Below are 21,848 nucleotides of genomic sequence, written 5' to 3'. Positions count from 1 at the left end.
GTCAAGGGTTATTATTCATAAAGATGTTCACTGCAGCTTTGTCCATTGTGGCGAAAAGGTGAAAAATGAGTAGGATTTTTAAAACCATGAAATATTATTACACAGCCTTTAAATATGGTAACTATAAAGCCTAAAAATAGGAAAAATCTTTTTCACATAAAAGTAAGGGGAGAGGGAAGTTAGGGGAGGGTGTGGGTAAGGGAGAGAAATCAACCAAAGGACTTGTATGCATGCATATAAGCATAACCAATGGACAGAGACACCAGGGGTTGAGGGCATGAGTGGGGGGATAAGGACACATATGTAATACCTTAATCAATAAAGAAAATTTTTAAAAAGTAAGGGGAAAAGTCAGATCTAGAATGGTCCATATGTGGTCAAAGCAACTGTAAGGGGACAAAGGCGGGGAAGAAGTCACAAAAATGAAAACAGGTCTCATGCTAGCATGGAGGGATTGGGCGGCAGATTTTCCTCTTTCAGGTTTTTCTTTAATGTCACCTCGTCACCTTTCCAATAGTAATAGTAACAAATTTGATTCCCGCTGCCTTGTCAGAGAGCCTTGGGTTGGACCCCTCCACTGCCCGCCCAGTCGTGCACACTGGCCCATTCTCCCCCCGTGCCCACCGCACCAGCTCACTCCCAGCCTCTCTTACCAGCGACTCTGACCACAGCACGCTCCGCAGGGTCCAGCACCGAATCCTGGCTTTTCCGCTTTTTCTGCTCATGCAGTGGCAGGTTCCAGGGTAAGGTGTCCCCTGGGGGACAGGGAGACAGGCTCCCTGACCGCTCGCTCCTGTAAGACCGCTCGCTCCGGCATGACCTTTCGCTCCGGCATGACCGCTCACTGAGCGTTTCTTCATCCGAGGAAGACATCGCCCAGGTAGGGGCTGCAGCAGCAGGGCCTGGGGGCCCAGGGAGAAATGACCTGGAGGAAAGAGGAGGGCACTGTGAACAGACTGAGGGGGTCACATAAGAAACACTGGGACTTGGGAGTCAGAGAGGTTCTAGTTTTGGTTCTGCCACTGATCTCATCTCTCTAAACCTCAGTTTCTTCATCTGGAAAATGGGATGATGATAATACATGGCAATACTAATTCACAGGGTTTGGGGGAAATCACATGAGATAATATATATGAAGATGTCTCTAAATCTTAAAACACTGTGCCCGGCCAGTGTGGCTCAGTGGTTGAGCATGGACCTATAAACCAGGAGGTCCTGGTTTGATTCCCGGTAAGGGCACATGCCTGGGTTGCGGGCTTGATCCCCAGTGTGGGGCGCGCAGGAGTCAGCCAGTCAATGATTCTCTCTCATCATTGATGTTTCTATCTCTCTCCCTCTCTCCCTTCCTCTCTGAAATCAATAAAAAATATATATTAAAAAAAAAAGGTAGCTCCTATTATGAGTAACCACTATGATTGTTACTTGATACATTTGGAGGATTAAGCTTATAGGTCCCACAGATAGATGTGTATTCAAATTCTACCCCACCATTTGCTAGTTGTGTGACCCTGGGGAAGCCATTTAACCTCTTTGAGCCTTAGCATCCTCATCTATAAAATGGGGATGATGATAGCACCTAACCTGACTGGGTTCTTTGCAAGGAATAAATGAGATCCAGCAGGTAGAGTGCTTAACAATGCCCAGTGTCCAATAAGTACTCAATAAGCAGCATCTATTATTCCTGTACTACTTACCTCCCAGGAATGTTATAAGGATAAAATAGGGCAACAGATGGGAAGTATTTTCAAAAAGCTAAAGCAAGAGCTCAATGGCAGGCATGAAACAAAGCATGAGCTAGAACAGACAGAAATTCTTTATTCTTCCCATCCTGTCTCTGGCAGATATATTAGAAAAAGTTCTAAATTTGAAGCAAGACAGACCTGGGTATGAATTCTGGTTTGGCCACTTACAATTGGTGCGATCAGGGACAAGTCACTTCACCTCTCTGAGTCTCAGTTTCCTCATCTGCAAAATGGGGGCAATATTTCACCTTAGAGGATGTTTCAAGAACACAGAGAAATGCAAATGTAAAACTGGCTGGCACCATGCATGTCACACAACAGGCACCAGAGAAAATGTCCACTTGCTTATTCCAAGGGCTGTAGGGATAAGAGGCACAGCATGGGGAGTGGGGGAGGTGGTATAGAAAGTCAGGTTTTCTGGTCAGTTTAGCTAGTGGAGCGATCTGACAGGAAACAATCATTCCGGGGCCAGCTGGGCTCCACCAGCCAGACTGGGCAGCCTTCCCTCAGCCAGGCCAAGCTCACTTCCCAGAACCATCTGCTACACATGGCCCACCACCCCAACGGCCTCGTCAGAGTCCGGATGGTGCATGCCTTCAGCTACCAGCCTCCTTGCAGGCCCCATATTCATCCCAAGTAACCAACTCTCACTGTAGCTCTAGGGCCGGGGAGAGCAGGAGACCAAGGACTTTCCCTTGGGGAACACCTGCACACAGAGCTGTTGGAGTCATTCAGGTGGCCTAAATGACTGGGCACCCTGGGTCTCTGGCACAGCTCCTCCTGGATTCCGGAAATCTCAGCCTGGAGGCAGCAAGGGGCAGAGACAGCCTCCTGGGCCATTGGCAGATCCCACCATAGGCACAGAATGCAAACAGATAACAAAAGAAACATCAAACAGTGCAGGAGGCCTCTAGGCAGCTTCAGGCAGGCAGAGCAGCCCTGCCCAGGCACCTCCTGTGCCAGGAGCCTTCGGGTCCTCTTCCCAGGGAACATCAAAAAGGAATCCAGCCACAGAAAGCAGAAAGAAAAAGACCCTAGGTCCTGGCACATCTTTGCCCTTTATCCTAGCATCTACCCCTCCCCCAGTTACCTTCTAGTGCCACCTCCCACCACTTACGGCAGGTCAGATGCTGAAGTGACTGCCCCCACCGCGGGGAAATTCAGGCGTGCTTCCCTCCCTACCCTCAGTCTTGGACAGGAAACGCCTCTCCTCTCGGACCACCTGCTTCATCCCAGATCCGCCCATTCCTCCCCAAGACGCCCATTTTACTACAAAGGCCCGCTCATCCAAAGCCTCCTCCCTAAGAAACCGCCCCTCCCCGGTCCGACGCCGGTCAGTCTTCGACCCCCACAAACACCTGTTTGACCTCGGGGTTCTCACCCACCCTCGGTCACCTGAGTCACTCCATCAATCCCGGATTCACAGGAGCGCGCGCCACGTCCCCCACCCGCTCCGAAGGCCGTAGGCCGGGTTCCAGACCCGCAACTCACCTGGCGCTCTCCCGCTGCGCCCTCCCCCCACCTTCCCCGCTCCTCCTTCCCCACGACGCGAGAAGGGGCGCGCCGCGAGCCAGGCCCGACGCGGGTGGGTCCGCGTGATCGACGCGCGCGGCTGACAAAGAGCGGGGCCGCGCCGTGTGGACGCGCAACTGGGGACCCGGCGACCGAAACCTGGGGCCAGGAAGCAACGATCCCCGCCCGCCCACCCGCTCCCGCAGGTCTCTCTCCCGACCCGAGAGGCTCGGTGTCCCATTTTCCCGGAGAACACGCCTCCCTTCGGCCCCGGGCAGTGCCCGTCAAAGGGAAACCCCAGCTCGGTGCGCTCGGCGATGCCCGGCGCTGGCCACGGGGCTGCAGGTGCGAGGCCCGGACGGCTGCGATGCCTGCGCCTGGCAACCCGCCCTTCCGCTGCTGCCCGCTACCCCAACTCGGGCGCGGCCGTCCCGCGCAATCAAGCTCGCGCCCCGCCGCCGCCGCGCATCCCGAGCAATCAGGCAGGAGCCGCATCCAGTCCCGTGCCCGCGCCTTACCCTGGGAGCCCAAGGAGGGGAAGACCGGCTGGCGACAGCAGCAAAGGGGGCGGCGGCGGGGCGCGCCCGGGCTGTAGCGCAGTCGAGGGGAGCACAGCGGAGCGGAGCCGAGGGGAGCGGCTCCCACAATGGCCGAGCTCAGGAGCCGAGCCCCCCGCCCCCCGCGCCCTAGCGGCAGCGGCTGAAGCGGATCCGGCGCAGCCGCCCAACCCGCTCCCCCACCCCCGGCGCCGACGCCGCCCCCCGCCCCCCGATGCGCGCTCCCCCGCCCAGCACCCCACCCGCGGCCGCTTCTGACCTCCCCGCGCGCCCATGCCAGAAGGCGGCCCCGTGCCCCCTCCGTACTGACCCCGCGTCCTCTTGCCGCCCCGAGCCCTATCGCTCGCCCCTCTTCCCACAACTCCTCCCCCGCGGCCGCCCGTGTCCCGGGCCAACTCACACCCCCACATTCCCCGCCCTCGACTCCGGCGCCCTCTCCGTGCGGGCCCCGCGGCCGCTAGCTGACCCTGGCCTGGCTTACCCGGCCCGCCCCCTTGAAGCTCCCCGCTTCGGATTCCGGAGTCGCTCTCCTAGGCTGCGGGGCTCTCTCAGCCCAGAACCCCGCTCCGGAACAGCCGTTCCTCGGCCTGCCTCTCTTTTGCACCAAACCCCATTCCGTTCCCCTTCCTGGAGCTCCTGCTCCCGCTCGCAGAGAGCGCCCTGCTGGTCCACATGCACACTCGCCTGGCTTCAGGAACTGAATGTGGGAGAGACCAGAAGGAGGCCCCATCTTCCTCGTGGGGTAGAGGGCAGAGGAGAACCAGGCCCCAGGAAGGAACTCAGACTCCTGTTGAGGCAGCACCAACCTTGGAAGAGGCTTCATCCACTGAGAAAACATTTTTGGCCTCCTTATGCATGCTCTGCCTAGTGATACAGAAAGTCAGAGCCGGAAGTGCCTTCAGTGCTCTCACAGTACAGACAGGCGAGTATGTCCAGAGGCGGGAGGGTATTTGCCTAAAGTCACCCCACTAGTAGCTTGCATAGCAACAGCTACTATTTGGGCCTGCCTCCTGGGGACCCTGACAGTGCTTTATCTCAGTCATGTCATATCTAATCCTCACAACCCCATTCATTCATTCATTCATTCTTTCCACAATACCCACCGAACATCTACCACATGCCAGGCCCTGTGTTCTGTGCTAGCGATACAATGATGAACAAGATGCATCTAGCCCCTGCCCATTGGTTCCACTGGGCTTAGCAGGAAAGATAGATATAAATCACAATGCACTCCATGAGGCGGTATTATCTTCAGTGTCTGGCTGTAGAAACTGAGATTAGATGAGATTTACTCAGTCATCTAGAAAGAAAGTAGCCATGTCTTCAGACAACACCCTGTGTTCTTTTTTTCACTGTATCTGTTGGGAACATGTAAGTTGGACCAACTTGCAGAGGCTCTGGAACTTCAAACTAAGAAATTTAGTCCAAACTATATGATTATGAGCAGCCAAGAAAGGTGGAAAACAAGACTGAAGGTAACCCAAGGACAAGGACAAGATGAGTGAGAATGGCTATGCCCGGAGACTGTTACAATGGTCCCAGCAAAAGGAAATGAAGGTCTGATCCCAGGAAAGGGGGATGGGAGGGAAGATTTCCACTCACTGAAACCTTCTGTGTTTGCGCACATTCTCCCACCATCAAATAAGGGGCAGCCCTGGCTGGTTTGGCTCAGTGGCTAGAGCATCGGCCTGCGGACTGAAGGGTCCCGGGGTCGATTCCGGTCAAGGGCACATGCCTGGGTTGTGGGCTCAATCCCTAGTAGGGGTGTGCAGGAGGCAGCCGATCAATGATTCTCTCTCATCATTGATGTTTCTACCTCTCTCTCCCTCTCCCTTCTTCTCTGAAATCAATAAATATATATATTTTTTAAAAATAAATGGAAAAATACCATTTACTAAATTCCTAATGACCTCTGGCAATGCCCTGGGCATTTTGTATATATTATCTGATTAAATCATCCCCATAACTCTGTGCAATAGATACCTTTATATCCTCATTTTACAAGTAAGAAAACAGTGACAAGTCAAATGATTTACTGAAGCCCACAAAGCAAACTGGTGTTGTGTCTTGGGGTAGAGCCCAGGCCTGTTTCCAAACCTCATGCTGTCATTGTCACTCTCACTGTCGGGAGCCAAGGCGAAGAACCCAAGTCCTTTGACTCAGCCAAGGATTCTTTTCCCTGGACCACAGTTATCTCTGAGACTTCCAGAGAAATGTCAAGGATCCACAATTGCAACCTAAACCATACTAGGCCAGTAGAAACATTGCTCCACAGAAGCCTGCAGAGGCCTCAGCCCCAGAGAATTCTGCAGCCAGATCCTCAAGTTCCTGTGGGGGAAGAAAGCTGAAGAGGCAAGGAAGGAATCATTCTCAGCTTAGAAATGAGTGCAAAAACCCTTCCCTGGTGAGAGAGCATGGGTGCCCTGGGGGAAGACAAGCTGAAAACATAGCAAGAGTGTGGAGAGCCTGGGTAGGAAACTGAATCTCCGTAGCTGCTGGGGTGTGTGGGCAGGGCCTGGGTAGACTGGCCAGCTGGGGAGAGCTCATGGGGGAGAGCTGTCAATCATCTGGGAAGCGTGAAGTCCCAGCCTCTCTGACTAGAGAGCAACTAACGTTTCCTGTCTCCTCCAACTTCAATGTCCTTCCCAAATCTGACCACCAATCCTGTCCTAAATTATTCATGCTGTGGGCTGTGAGAAGGTGGAGCTTCCGGAAGCTTCCAGACTAAGGACATTCAACTGTGTCTCCCTGGGGCTCTAGTTCCTGCAGTGCTACCCTGGGACTGACCTGCTGGTGAGATGTGCCAAGCTTTTTGCAGCTGGCAGGCATCCAGTAACCTTGAGCTACTGGGCTTTGACTCATATCAGCAATCTTTGATGGAGGAGTGCTATGTGCTGGGGACAGTTCTGCGTTGTGTCAGGAACACGGAAGTGGATCTGGTCAGGTCTTTGTCTTTGAGGATTCTCAGGATGGTGGAGGGGGCAGGTACTTGAAAATTATTCCCTTCTATAATGTCCTCTGGGTCTCTTAAGAGTTCCCTTCTAATGTCCCCGCATTTCATCAACTGAAGGCCTCTATTAATTCCCTCCAGAAGTTAGTGAGCTTGGAACTAGGGTTCCTCAGAACCCAAACACATAAACGGGGTTCTCTCCTTGGAGATGTGCCAAAACAACTTCTTACCCATGTGCCTCTTTGGAGTTCTGATCTAGGCCCCCAGGCGGCTGTGTGGCCCTCAGCCTTCTGCCATATCAAGAGAATGACACTCACTCTTTAACCATTCAGCAAACACTAATTAAGCATCAACTCAGTGCCAAGCACAGAGCTTGTGCTGCTGGTTCAAAAAAGGAATCAGACAGATATGGCCCCTGTCCTCATGCTGCTCACAGTTGAGGTGGGAGATAGACAAGCAAAAGGGCAATTATACTTCAGCTGATTTGTTCCGAGATGGGAAGAGAACAGGGTGCCCTGGGAGGGAGCACTTGCTAGAAGCCTGAGGCCAGGTAATCTTACCAGGCCTTTCATTGTGTCTTTCTAGGTCTTTGCTTAAATAGCAACTCTTCAGTCCTCTGTCTTCATGGAAAAGCTTTACTCTTCCATATTGGCATTTCCTTCCACTATTTTTCTTTAATTGGAGAGAGAGAGAGAGAGAGAGAGAGAGAGAGAGAGAGAGAGAGAGAGAGAGAGAATCATTGATTTGCCACTTTACCCAACTATGTGTCCATTAGCTGATTCTTGTATGTACCCTACGGGGGATCAAACCCACAACCCTGGTGCATCTGGATGACGCTTCTAACAACTGAGCTACCTGGCCAGGGCTCTGTTCACTGTTGTTCTTTATCCCAATCTGTTCCTCTATACCAGCGGTTCTCAACCTGTGGGTCGGGATGCCTTTTGGGGTCAAACGACCCTTTCACAGGGGTCGCCTAAGATCATCGGAAAACACAGATATTTACATTACGATTCATAACAGTAGCAAAATTACAGTTATGAAGTAGCAACGAAAATAATTTTATGGTTGGGGGTCACCACAACATGAGGAACTGTATTAAAGGGTCGTGGCATTAAAAAGGTTGAGAACCACTGCTCTAATTGATTCCTCCCATCCGTACACTGATGACGTCCAGATTTGTAGCCCATCTGTATCTCTCTCCTCCCAGCTCTAGACTCATATCCAACTGCCTCCCTGACATCCCCACTCCCACCTGGATGTCTAATAGGCATCTCACACTGAAAATATCTCACATAGAACTTTTTTCTTTTAACTTACTTTATTTTTCAATTACAGTTGACATTTAATACTATTTTACATTAGTCTCAGGTATATGGCATAGTGGTTAGGCAATTATATAATTTACGAAGTGATCCCCTCAATAATTCCAGTACCCACCTGAAACCACACACAGTTATCACAATATTATTGACTATGTTCCCTATGCTGTACTTTACATTCCCATGACTGTTTTGTAACTACCAACTTTTACTTCTTAATCCCTTCACCTGTTTTATCCATTCCCCTAACCCCCTTCCATCTGGCAGCCATCAGTCTGTTCTCTGTATCTACGAGTCTGTTTCTGTTTTGTTTGTTTTGTTCTTTAGATTTCACATGTAAGTAAAATAATACTGTATTTGTCTTTCTCTGCCTGGCTTATTTCACTTAGCATAATCCCTCTAGGTCCATCCATGTTCTCTCAAATGGTAAGATTTCATTCTCTCCTATGGCTGAATAATATTCCATTGTATGTACCACATCTTCTTTATTCACCTGTCTATTGATAGGTACTTGGGTTGCTTCCATATCTTCCTTTTTTAAATATATGTTTTTATTGATTTCATAGAGGAAGGGAGAGGGAGGGAGAGAGAGATAGAAACATCAATGATGAGAGGGAATCACTGATTGGCTGTCTCCTGCACGCCCCACACTGGGGATGGAGCCCACAACCCAGGCATGTGCCTTTGACCGAAATTGAACCTGGGACCCTTCAGTCTGAAGGCTGATGCTCTATCCACTGAGCAAAACCAGCTAGCGCTGTTGTCATTTTCTTTTCTTTTCTTTTTCTTTTTTTTGGTGAGTTGGCATTTTATTTTATTATTTTTTTTAATTTAATAAATCTTTATTGTTCAGATTATTACAATTATTCCTCTTTTTACCCCCATAGCTCCCGTCCACTCGGTTCCCACCCCACCCTCTGCCGTTACCGCCCCCACCCCGCCACTGTCCTCATCCATAGGTGTACGATTTTTGTCCAGTCTCTTCCCACACCCCCACACCCCTTTCCCCCTGAGAATTGTCAGTCCACTCCCTTTCTATGCCCCTGATTCTATTATATTTACCAGTTTATTCTGTTCATCAGATTTTTTAAATATATTTTATTGATTTTTTACAGAGAGGAAGGGAGAGGGAGAGAGAGCTAGAAACATTGATGAGAGAGAAACATCAATCAGGTGCCTCCTGCACACCCCCTACTGGGGATGTGCCCGCAACCAAGGTACATGTCCTTGACCGGAATCGAACCTGGGACCCCTCAGTCTGCAGGCCAACGCTCTATCCACTGAGCCAAACCAGCTAGGACAGATTTTTTTTATTCACTTGGTTTTTAGATTCACTTGTTGATAGATATGTATTTGTTGTTCATAATTTTTATCTTTACCTTTTTCTTCTTCTTCCTCTTCTTAAAGAATACCTTTCAGCCGAAACCGGTTTGGCTCAGTGGATAGAGCGTCGGCCTGCGGACTGAAGGGTCCCGGTTCGATTCCGGTCAAGGGCATGTACCTTGGTTGCGGGCACATCCCCAGTAGGGGGTGTGCAGGAGGCAGCTGATCGATGTCTCTCTCTCATCGATGTTTCTAACTCTCTATCCCTCTCCCTTCCTCTCTGTAAAAAATCAATAAAATATATTTTAAAAAAAAAAGAATACCTTTCAGCATTTCATATAATACTTTAGCTTTTTCTTATCTGTGAAGCTCTTTATCTGCCCTTTAAATCTGAATGATAGCTTTGCTGGGTAGAGTAATCTTGGTTGTAGGTTCTTGCTATTCATCACTTTGAATATTTCTTGCCACTCCTGTCTGGCCTGCATAGTTTGTGTTGAGAAATCACTGACAGTGATATGGGTGCTCCCTTGTAGGTAACTAACTGTTTTTCTCTTGCTGCTTTTAATATTCTCTCTTTGTCTTTTGCTCTTGGCATTTTAATTATGATGTGTCTTGGTGTGGTCCTCTTTGGATTCCTCTTGTATGGGGGTTCTGTGTGCTTCCTGGACTTGTAAGTCTATTTCTTTCACCAGGTGGGGGAAGTTTTCAGTCATTATTTCTTCAAATAGGTTTTCAGTATCTTGCTCTCTCTCTTCTTCTGGCACCCCCATAATTCTGATGTTGGTACGCTTGAGGTTGTCCCAGAGGCTCCTTACACTATCTTCATATTTTTGGATTCTTTTTTCTTTTTGCTTTTCCGGTTGAGTGTTTTTTGCTTCTTTGTATTTCAAATCTTTGACTTGATTCTTGCAATCCTCTAGTCTGCTGTTGGATCTCTGTATAATATTTTTTATTTCAGTCAGTGTATGCTTAATTTCTAGTTGGTCCTTTTTCATATCCTCAAGGATCTTGCTAAATTTATCAGCCTTTTCTAGAAAATTCTTGAAAAACCTTATAACCGTGGTTTGGAACTCTATATCCAGTTGTTAGCTTTCTTCCATTTCTTTCATTTGTGATCTGTTTCTTTGTCTCCGCATTTTGGTTGTTTCCCTGAGTTGATATAGTGGCTTTGTGTGCTAGGTGTCCTATAAGGCCCAGTGGCTCAGCCTCCCCAGTTACCTGAGGTGGACACTCTTGGTGCACCCCTTTGTGGGCTGTGTGCACAGTCTTGTTGTAGTTAAGCCTTGATTGTTGCTGGTATCACTGGGAGGAATTGATCTCCAGGCCAATTGGCTGTGAGGATCAGCTGTGTCTATGCTGGGAGAACTTCTGTTCTGGAGACACCCTTATGAGACAAGACTTGCAAGAGCCTCTATGCTCAGCTTGGATGGGGCAGAGTCTCAGAGCATAGCAGAGCACTGGTTTCCCATCAGCCCTGCCCTAATAGTCCCCTGTGTCTCAGTGTCCCATGGTAATCGCTGCAAGCACCTCTGAGAGAAAGCTGCCCTCAAGTTCCGCCTGCTGCCAGACAGTCCAGTTTCTCCCTGAATGAGTCTGGGTCCCCAGAGTCTCGCCCGGAACTGGAGTTCAGCCCAGTCGGGAGCTTTTGTCTCCCTCCCGCTTGAGAAAGCCAGCCGCGCACTCAGTTGCCAGTCCTCTCCGCGCGCGAGTCTCAGTACCTCTGCCTCCTGCAGCTCCTCTGAGTCTCAGTGTGCTTTTCTCTTTCCTTCTAGTTGTAGAATTTCCACTTAGCCAGCCTTCCTGTGTTTCCGGGTGATGTCCGTTTTGTCTTTTAGTTGTAGTTTTGAAATTGTTTTGCAAGGCAGCAGTTTAGGTGTTTACCTATTCCACCATCTTGGTTTCTCCGGTCATTTTCTTATTTGACAATCTAAGGGAAAAGCAGTCAGTGCGCCTGACTAAGTAGTCAGTTACTGCATGTTTTGAAATTCTTGCAACACACCAATGTGCTGTGGCACACTGGTTGAAAATTGCTGATTTAGTAGTTACTCTTGATTTTTCTTTCATTCCTCTCGTTCCCATCAGCTAAGTCAGACAAACTACTTCTATAATGTATCCTGAATTCACCCATTTCTTCCATTTTTTCTATCACTACCCTAATCCATCACTCACCTGGACAACTGCAATAGCCTTCTGAATGGTCTCCCTGTTTCCATTCTTGCTCCCATCCTGTTTCAATCCAGGAAGAAGTCAAAAATGAAGCTTTTTAAATCATGTCATCCCATCCCCAGTTCTAATTTGCACTTAGAAGAAAATACAAACTCCTTATAATGGTCCATAATGCTCCACATGATCTGGCCCTTGCTTAGACCTAATCTCAAGACCCCCCCTTGTCACTGGATTCCAATAAATCAGACCTTTGTTGTTGTTGTTGTTGTTGTTCCTCTAATAATCTAACTTCATTCTCGTCTTAGAGCTATGCAAAACTGTTCTGGCTGCCTGGAAACCACCCCCTAAAATCTTTGCATAATCAGTGTCATTTTTATCAAAGACTCAGCTTAAAAATCACCTTCTCAAAGACGCCTGTTTTGACCACCCATCCAAAGTAGCCTCCTCCATTACACCTTGTTTTATTTTCTTCCTAACATTTATCACTTTGTCATCATCTTGCTTATGTGTTTACTTGTTTATTTTCTGTCTCACCCACCAGGGTACTTCATACGAGTGGAGGCCCTATCTGTGCTGTTCACTGCAATACCCCTAGAGTGCTTGGCACATGGTAGGCTTTCAGCGGATACTTGTTGAATGAATGAAAGCATGAATGAATTAATGAATGAACCAACCAATCAATGAAGAAAGGAAAACAGAGGAAGAGACTCGCTAGCAGAGTGATCAGTATAGGAGGCCCAAGAGATGAAAAGAAGTTCAGAATAATTGGCATGAAGTGTGCTAGGGGGTAAGTTGACCAACATGAGGCTGCAGAAATAGGAGAGATTATGGAGAATGTTGGGTTTCAGACTCTCTCCCTAATTCCACATGAAGTCATTGAAGGGGTTCTCTCCCCCGCACCCAACTTTATTGAGGTGTAATTGACGAATAAAATTGTAAGATATTTGTAGTGCATATCATGGGTGATTTTGTGGCAGGATAGTAGGAAGCTAGGAAAATTCCTGGGCAAGTGGGATGGGAAACTGAGACAAGAAAATTAAACAAGGCCAAACAGTTTGGGCAACTTACAGCCAGCTTGTGAATCGCAAGACCTTATCTTCTCTAACCAAGGACACTTGAGAGCAAATGGTTTATACCTCTCCTCCCCAACCAGAGAATACAGAGCTTAAATCACCCTGCCTGGGAAGATAGAGAACAGAGACCCAATTAATGCCATGTGTGCCCGCTAAACCCAAGGACAGATGAAGCTGGGGAACTAATAACAAAACCCCACTAAAGCCAGACAGACCTAAGATAACAGTAAACCAATAAAACAGACCAAAGAATAATCCCAAACTCCCCTGTACACTCATTTTGATGCATCAGCTTACTAAAAATGCACCTGGAAAGCTGATAAATATTCTACTGAAACCCTCCCCTAAGATTCTCTCCTGCAGGGAAAAAAAAGAAAAGGTAAAAAGCCCTAAGGACAGCCCTAGCTGGTTTGGCTCAATGGATAGAGCGTCAGCCTGTGGACTGAAAGGTCCCAGGTTCGATTCCAGCCAAGGGCATATGTCTGGGTTGCAGGCTCAATCCCCAGTGTGGGGCGTGCAAGAGGCAGCCAATCAATGATTCTCTCACATCATTGATGTTTCTATCTCTCTCTCCCTCTCCCTTCCTCTCTGAAATCAATAAAATATTAAAAAAAAAAAAAAAAAGCCCTAAGGACAAAGACTCAATGTGGGCTCACTCTAGAGCACGCCCAAGCCCCTTCCCAGGCGTGAACTTTTTATTTCTCCCTAAACTCTAAGGGTCCCCAGGAGACTGGCAACCAGTGGGCAGCAGCGGTTCAACCCAGGCTCACCCCTGATCCTGTCTGCAAGGCCCCTTTTCCTCTGACTCCCAGTGAGCTGAAGCAGCCCTGCCCTGGCTCACCTTTTTTTCCTGTAACATTTCTAGAGAACCACAGCAGCACACTGCCTGGGCCCTCCCCTATTGTTTCTTCTCCCCCATTCCGTCCTTGGTTTCACTGTTCCCAGCTTTAATCAGCATGCTCTCCAACCCATCTGGACTCACGTTGTGAAATCTTTCCTACACAAAGTCAAGAACCCACTCACAAGGCCAGCTTGAGGCAGACCTGCTCTGAGCCGTCCCTGTCTGTTAACAATTTGATGTATGTGCACCTTGTAAAAGGATTCTTCCCCAACTAGTTAATTAACACATCCATCACTGCACATATTTATCTCTTTTTGTGTGTGTGAGAACATTTAAGTCTTCTCTCTTAGCAAATTTCAATTATACAGCACAATGTTATCAACTATAGTCACCATGTTTTACCTTAGATTCTGAGACCTTATTCATCTTATAGCTGAGAGTTCGTGTCCTTTTATCAGCCTCTTCCTATGTTCCCCATGCCCAGCTCCTGGCAACCACTTTTCTCCTCTCTTTTTCTATGAGTTTGACTTTTTTTTTTTTAGTGATAACATGCAGTATTTATGTTTATTTCAGTTAGCATAATGCCTTCAAGTTCTGTCCATATTATTGTAAATGGCAGAATTTTATTCTTTCTCGTGGCTCAATAATATTCCCTTCTATATACATACCACATCTTCTTTATTCATTCATCTGTGGATGGACACTTAGGCTGTTCCCATATCTTGGCTATAGTGAATAATGCTGCAGTGAGCCTGGGAGCAAGGAGATCTCTTCGATATCCTGTTTTCATTTCCTTTGGATAAACACCCAAAGGAAGTGGGATTGCTGGATCATATGGTAGTTCTATTTTTAACTTTTTGAGAAAACTCCATACTGTGTCCCATAGTGGCTGCACCAATTTACATTCCCATCAATGTGCACCAGGGTTCCCTTTCCCCACATCCTTACCAACACTTACGTCTTGTTTTTTTGTGGCTTTGTTTTATGATAGCCATTCTATCATTTTAAACAGGAAAGGGAATTAATCCAATATGCATTCTGGAAAAACTCACTCTGGGTTCCGTGAGAACAGGCTACCAGGAGGCAAAGTTGAGTGTGAGAAAGCCACTGACAGGTGCCAGCGAGGAAGCATTTAAACTTGTCCTCCCACCCTGGCAGGGTAGCTCAGTTGGTTAGATAGAGCGTTGTCCCGATAAGTCAAGGTTGCAGGTTTGATCCCTGGTCAAAGCACATGCAAGAAGCAGCCAATGAACGCATAAATAGGTGGAACAACAAATTGATGTCTCTCTCCCTTCCTCGATCTCTAAAACTTAATAATAAACAAATAAACAAACAAACTTGTCCTCCCAAGATTGGGTAAGATCTTGGACAAATGATAGTGATGATGATGAGGAGAAGTGCATAGAATCAAAGGTATTTAGAAGATAATCCGCAGGACTTAGGAATGAACTAGATGTGAAGGGTGAGGAAGAAGAGGTACCAAAAACAACTTCCAGATTTCTGTCTCAGGCAGATTAATGGTGTCATTCTCTGAAGTTATCTAGAAGGAGGAGCAGGTTGGGAGAAAGATGCTATGTCCATTTTTAGACCAGCTCCCTTTGAAGCGCCCTTGGGCTACCCAGTGGAGCTATCTAGGTCTGGAGCTCAGGAGAAAGGCCAGGGCTAGATGTATATTTGGGAGTTGTCTGCATGCTAGAAAGTGGATCCATGCTCACCCAGGGAAAGTGCAAAGTGAGGAGCGAAGAGGACAGAGCCCTGAGCTGTACTAACAGTTAAGGGGTAGGTGAGAGAGAAGAACTAAGAGAGGCAGGTGGAAAACTAGGAGAGTGTCATGGGACAACGAAGAGCCAACTTGCAACAAGAAGGAAGTGGTCGAAAAGTCGAACATGGAAAGGAATGAAACTGACACGATGAGCTTGTCCTCTGGCCACAGGGACTGGTTTTGGCATGGACCTGGGACCACTTCAGACCAGAGAGACACTATGAAGATTGGTAAAGGAGATTCCTTATTCCCAAGGTAGTTACCAGGAGGCACTTACTGATGCTTTTCTTGTTGTCATCATTGTTGTTGTCATCATTACTATAATTCCAGTTACTTGGCTCCAGAAAACTTTGGATTTAGTGATATTGAAAGGTATTAATCAATTAAACAAATACTTGCTGGGAGCCTGTGTACCAGGTACTGGTAGAGGAGTTAAGGATAAAGCAACAAACAAAACAAAAGAAGTGCCCTGACCGGTTTGGCTCAGTGGATAGAGCGTCGGCCTGCAGACTGAAGATTCCCAGGTTCGATTCCGGTCAAGGGCATGTACCTTGGTTGCGGGCACATCCCCAGTGGAGGTTGTGCAGGAGGCAGCTGATCGATGTTTCTCTCTCATTGATGTTTCTAACTCTCTATCCCTCTCCCTCCTTCTCTGTAAAAAAATCAATAAAATATATTTTTTTAAAAAAAGTATCTGCTTTCATAAAACTTAAATTCTAGGAGGGACCATAGACATCAAATAACTAAATTTGCAACATAAAGCAGTTATTCATATGGAAGAACGAATAGGAATAAGAATAAAGTAGGGAGGAAAACATGACGGTGGGAGCTGCTATTTTATTTTATTTTATTTTTTTATATATTTTATTGATTTTTTACAGAGAGGAAGGGAGAGGGATAGAGAGTTAGAAACATCAATGAGAGAGAAACATCGATCAGCTGCCTCCTGCACACCCCCTACTGGGGATGTGCCCGCAACCAAGGTACATGCCCTTGACCAGAATCGAACCTGGGACCCTTCAGTCCGCAGGCCGATGCTCTATCCACTGAGCCAAACCAGTCAGGGCGGGAGCTGCTCTTTTAAATACAGCAGGGTGGTCAAGGAAAGCTTCGCTGAGGAGGTGATATTTCAGCAGAGGCCTAACAGAGAAAGAAAAGAGGCCTCTGAATGTCTAGAGCAATGCTGTCCAATAGATAGATAATAACAGCCGCATGTGGGATTTCACGTTTTCTAGGAGCCACATTTAAAAAGGAAAACCGTGCCGAAACCGGTTTGGCTCAGTGGATAGAGCGTTGGCCTACCGACTGAAAGGTCCCGGGTTCGATTCCGGTCAAGGGCACGTACCTTGGTTGCGGCACGTCTCCAGTAGGAGGTGTGCAGGAGGCAGCTGATCGATGTTTCTAACTTTCTATCCCTCTCCTTTCCTCTCTGTAAAAAATCAATAAAATATATTTTAAAAAAAAATAAAATAAAAAAATAAAAAGGAAAACCGCAAGAGATCAGTAGTTGCCAGGGGTTATTGGGGAGGGAGGAATGAATAGGAAGAACACAGAGGATTTTTAAAGCATGAAACTATTCTATATGGTAAATACATGTCCTCCCATTATACATGGTCAAAACCTATAGAAAGTAAAACACTAAAAGTGAACCTTAGCCCTAGCCGGTTTGGTTCAGTGGATAGAATGTCGGCCTATGGACCAAAGGGACCCAGGTTCCATTCTGGTCAAGGGCACATACACAGGTGACAGGCTCCTCCCGGCCTGGGCCCTGGTCAGAGCTCGTGCAGGAGGCAACCAATTGATGTGTTTCTCTTGCATCGACGTTTCTGTCTTTCCCTCTCCCTAAAAAATCAATGGAAAAATATCCCCTGGTGAGGATTAGTCAAAAACAAATTTTTTTAAAAAAAGTGAACCTTACTATAAACTATGGACTTTGGATGATAATGATGTATTAATATAAGTTCATCGATAGTAACAAATGCATCACTGTGGTGGGGGATGGTGACAGTGGGGACAGTATACAGTTTATGGGAAGCAGGAAGAGGCATATGGGAGTTCTCTGTACTTTCCATTCAATTTTGCTGTGAACGTAAAACTGCTCTAAAAAATAAAAAGCAATGGATAAAATTAATTTTAATTATATATTTCAATAATAGAGTTCAAATATCTGCTTATTCAGTACTCACAAGCCTATATTTCTAACATATTCAAAATATTATCATTTCAAAAGGTAGTCAGTACTGAACAAAACCATTAATTAGATATTTTTAATTCTCTCTTTTTCATGTGTGTGAACTAGGTTCATGTTACACTTGCGGCAGTTCAGAGTAGCCAAGTTTCAGGAGTCAGGCGTGGCTAGTAGCTTCCACCTGGGACAGCGTAGAGGAAGAGCATGTCAGGCAAAGGAGACGGTGAGTGCAAAGGTGCTGAGGCAGGAAGGGCAACAATAAGTCTTGTGTGTCTGAGGAGAGCCAGCAGGGACCGAAAGGAGCGAGGGGTGAGTGTGCGGAGTGGTAGATGAGGCTGGTTAAGACAAGGGCAGGAGCTAGGGGCCTGGTACAAAGTAGTTTGGGGATCATTCCAAGTGTGACTGGGGAACCATTAACAGGCTCTGAGCAGGGAACACATTCTGTCCCTTTGTGACATGAAATGAAATGCAGATGTTCTTTATCATTATACAGTTTCTAATTATAGGGAGGCCGTGTGGGGCCCTATACCCCTCTTGAGCAGCACAAGGAAACCAGCTATCTCTCCAATGTAATGTTTGCAGACCAGAGGCCCGGAGACTAAGGAAGGCCTGCCCCAGGATGCACGGTGAGTCTTTTATTGTTTTTGGTGACTGGGCACAAGAGGATCGGCGGACTTTGGCCGGTAGAAGCAGGCTGGAGTGAGTTGAAGAGTGGGAAGGAAATGGCAAAGTTTGGCAGTGAAGGGAAGGAGAAATGATAGGGTAGAATTGTGGGATCTGAAGTTGGGAGTTGGTTTGCTTGTTTGTTTTTAAGCAGGGAAAGATTTGAGGATGTTCGAACACTGATCTGAAAAATAGAATGGCCTTAGCTGGTTTGGCTTAGTGGATAGAGTGTCCGCCTGCGGACTGAGGGGTCCCAGGTTCGATTCCGGTCAAGGGCACATGCCCGGGTTGTGGGCTCCATCCCCAGGATGGGGCGGGGCGTGTTGGAGGCAGCCGATCAATGATTCTCGCTCATCTTTGATGTTTCTGTCTCTCTCTCCCTCTCCCTTCCTCGCTGAAATCAGTAAAAGTATATTTTAAAAAAAAAAAAAAAAAAGAAAGAGAAGAAAAGAAAAAATAGAATGGATCCCGGATGGTGTGAGGTTCCTGAAGAGGCAGCAGGGACCGCTGCAGAGCCGAGGAAGGCGAAGCAGTGATGCAGGTTGATCTGGGGGCTTGGTGGCTGCCTCTGTTCCGGAAGATCTGCTTATCCTATTCAGGTTGAAATACTAATACCAAAATTGTTGAACCTTGATAGTCTGATAGGTAAAAAATGAAATGCCACTAAGAGTAGTTTGTACTGCCGAAACCGGTTTGGCTCAGTGGATAGAACGTCAGCCTGCGAACTGAAGGGTCCTAGGTTCGATTCCGGTCAAGGGCATGTACCTTGGTTGCGGGCACATCCCCAGTGGGAGGTGTGCAGGAGGCAACTGATCGATGTTTCTAGCTCTCTATCCCTCTTCCTTCCTCTCTGTAAAATATCAATGAAATATATATTTTTTTAAAAAGAGTAGTTTGTACTACTCTTTTTTTTATGATATTTTTTTAATATATTTTATTGATATTTTACAGAGAGTTTTACAGAGAGGAAGGGAGAGGGATAGAGAGCTAGAAACATCGATGAGAGAGAAACATCGACCAGCTGCCTCCTGCACACCTCCCACTGGGGATGTGCCTGCAACCACAGTACATGCCCTTGACCGGAATCGAACCTGGGACCCTTGAGTCTGCAGGCCGACGCTCTATCCACTGAGCCAAACCGGTTTCGGCTGTACTACTCTTATTATAAATGAGTGATAATCTTTTCATGGGTCTAAAATGTGTTTTTTTAATCCTACTTCTTACAAAAATTCTCTAAAGTAAGAAGTAAAAATTTGCCTCTAATCACAGATTGCAAAAGCAATTACTGTCAAAATGTTATTGTATATTTTCCAAACTTTTTCTTAAGTTCATATAAATATATTTATATATTATATATAATAGAAAATTTTATTTTAAAGGAAATATATGTGTATGCCTATATCTATTTATTTATATACTATACCAGAACTCTGACACTTGCATTTTCTTTCTTTTTTTAATCTTTTGCCAATAATGTTTTTGTTTATTCCATACCTTAATTTTTTAAAAATACATTTATTGCTTTTTTCTTTTTGAGAGAGAGAGGGTGAGAGAGGGAGAGAGAAAAGAAACATTGATGTGAAAGCAGAACATCGATTGGCTGCCTCCTGTTTACCCCTTACCAGGGATCGAGCCCGCAACCAGGGCATGTGCCCCGACCAGGAATAGAACCAGCACCTTTTGGTGCCCAAGACAGCGCTCAGTAAACTGAGCCACACTGGCCAGGGCTTGCTTGTTATTTTAGATGCCTTGCATTTTCTTTTAGTGTATAACTTTTTTCAAGGTCTGCTTCTCCTTCATTATGGCTACTTAGTATGGCATTTATGATATGTCCTAATCTATTTTACTCTTTCCTCTTTGACATTTTGATTATTTCCAATTTGTTAAACTGAAACAATGCTACAACAAACATTTTTCAACATGCATTTTTATGTGCATGTGCTATTATTTCTTTAGGCTTATTCCTAGAAGTGGTCTCTGGCTGCTTTAAATGATAAACTAGTTTGAAGCTAACTAGGTTGGACTGGGATGGGAAAGGCTCCCATTTAAGTATTTTATCTACTGTTTTCAGCACATACTCACCAGAGCATATTTTTCCATTGATTTTTAGGCCAGAAGTCCACTTGCCAATTTGTTCTTAAATATAAACTTCCCTTCATTTCATAAATTGCTGTGCATTCCCCTGAACAAATGGCATTACAATTCACCAGTGGCAAAGGGTTCCTGAGTGGCTGCTGAGTTCAATGTAAGGACAGAGATGGTTAGAACAACATAGAAAAGTCCTGCCCTTCAGCTTACAGTCTAATAGGGTAACAGGATATAGAAAGACAAATAATAATTCAAAGAGTAATTGCCGCTGGTCCAAATTTTCTTCTCTGATATCCTAGAACATTATAGACTAGGATGGAGAGAATATAATCTAAGGTTGGCTGGTTTTATGTGCTTAGTCCTTACTCAAGGAGAGGAAGGAACATCTCCAGGTATGTTAGCAAGAGACTATCTAAATTATGCCATTAGGCCCTGTCCAGGTAGTTCAGTTGGTTAGAGCGTCATTCCAATACACCAAGGTTGCAGGTTCACTCCCTGGTCAGGGCACATACAAGAATCAAACAATGAATGCATAAATAAGTGGAATAATAAATCAATGTTTCTCTCTCCTCTCTTTCTAAAAATTAATAAATATTTAAAAAATACATTGTACCCGTAGGCTGGAGGCCACAATCTCTATCTCCTCTCCAACAGGCCTCTATTCACCTTCATTTGTTAACATTTACCCATTTCTTTTTTTTTTTTAATATATTTTATTGATTTTTTACAGAGAGGAAGGAAGAGTGATAGAAAGTCAGAAACATCGATGAGAGAGAAACATTGATCAGCTGCCTCCTGCACACCTCCCACTGGGGATGTGCCCGCAACCAAGCTACATGCCCTTGACCGGAATCGAACCTGGGACCCTTGAGTCTGCAGGCCGACGCTCTATCCACTGAGCAAAACCGGCTTTGGCCATTTCTTTAAAAAAAAAAAAATGTATTTTTTTATTCATTTCAGAGAGGAAGGGAGAAGGAGAGAGAGATAGAAACATCAATGATGAGAGAAAATCATTGATCAGCTGCCTCCTGCACGTCCCCTACTAGGGATCGAACCCACAACCCCGGTATGTGCCATTGACCAGAATCGAACCCGGGACCCTTCAGACTACAGGCTGACGCTCTAGCCACAGAGCCAAACCAGCTAGGGCCATTTACCCATTTCTATTCCCATCAGATGTTGGAGAGTTAAGGGAACCCTTGCATTGATGTGTTCAGTAATAGATGTTGATTTGTAAGGTATTAGGTGGCAAAAGATAAAATGTTTCAGTGTTTGGCCTAGAATACTCAGTCTGAAAACTAATATAGTTTGTTTTTTCCACATACTTTTGTGTTGTTGTTTTTTAACTAAAAAAAATTCCCCAACTTTATTGAGGTATAGTTTACATGCGATACCATACACCTATTTTAAGAGTCTGGTAAGATGAGTTTTGAAAGTTATATCTTCCCATATAACCACAATAAAAAACATAGAACATGCCAATCACCCCCAAAGCTCCCTCATGTTATTAACCTTTTTAAAAACTTATTTTGAAATAATTATAGATTCACAGGAAGTCGCAAAGACAGGTCCCATGTACCCTTGGCTAGTTTTCCCCAGTGGTTACATCTTACATAATTATAGTACAATATAAAGAGCAAGAAGTTTATACTTGTAGAATGTGT

General features: G+C 46.0%; 1 protein-coding gene across 4 annotated transcripts in view; it reads right to left on the bottom strand.

The window, feature by feature from the left end:
* The window catches only part of MACF1 (microtubule actin crosslinking factor 1), a 360,803-nt gene extending 358,841 nt beyond the window's left edge, over nucleotides 1-1,962 (bottom strand). For 3 of the 4 annotated variants that reach the window (XM_080657531.1, XM_080657534.1, XM_080657532.1), the window contains exons 1-2: nucleotides 1,911-1,962; nucleotides 654-925 (exon numbers count right to left, since the gene is read on the bottom strand). In XM_080657531.1, coding sequence (XP_080513657.1) covers nucleotides 654-873 — 220 coding nt within the window. In that variant the 5' untranslated portion in view covers nucleotides 874-925; nucleotides 1,911-1,962. The remainder of the gene's footprint in view (nucleotides 1-653; nucleotides 926-1,910) is intronic. The other variant, XM_080657535.1, reaches the window with a different exon arrangement.
* Nucleotides 1,963-21,848: the final 19,886 nt, after the last annotated feature.

The sequence above is a fragment of the Plecotus auritus genome (genome assembly GCF_963455305.1).
Source record: "Plecotus auritus genome assembly, chromosome: 2".
NCBI lineage: Eukaryota > Metazoa > Chordata > Mammalia > Chiroptera > Vespertilionidae > Plecotus > Plecotus auritus.
This window is presented reverse-complemented; position numbering and strand designations above follow the sequence as displayed.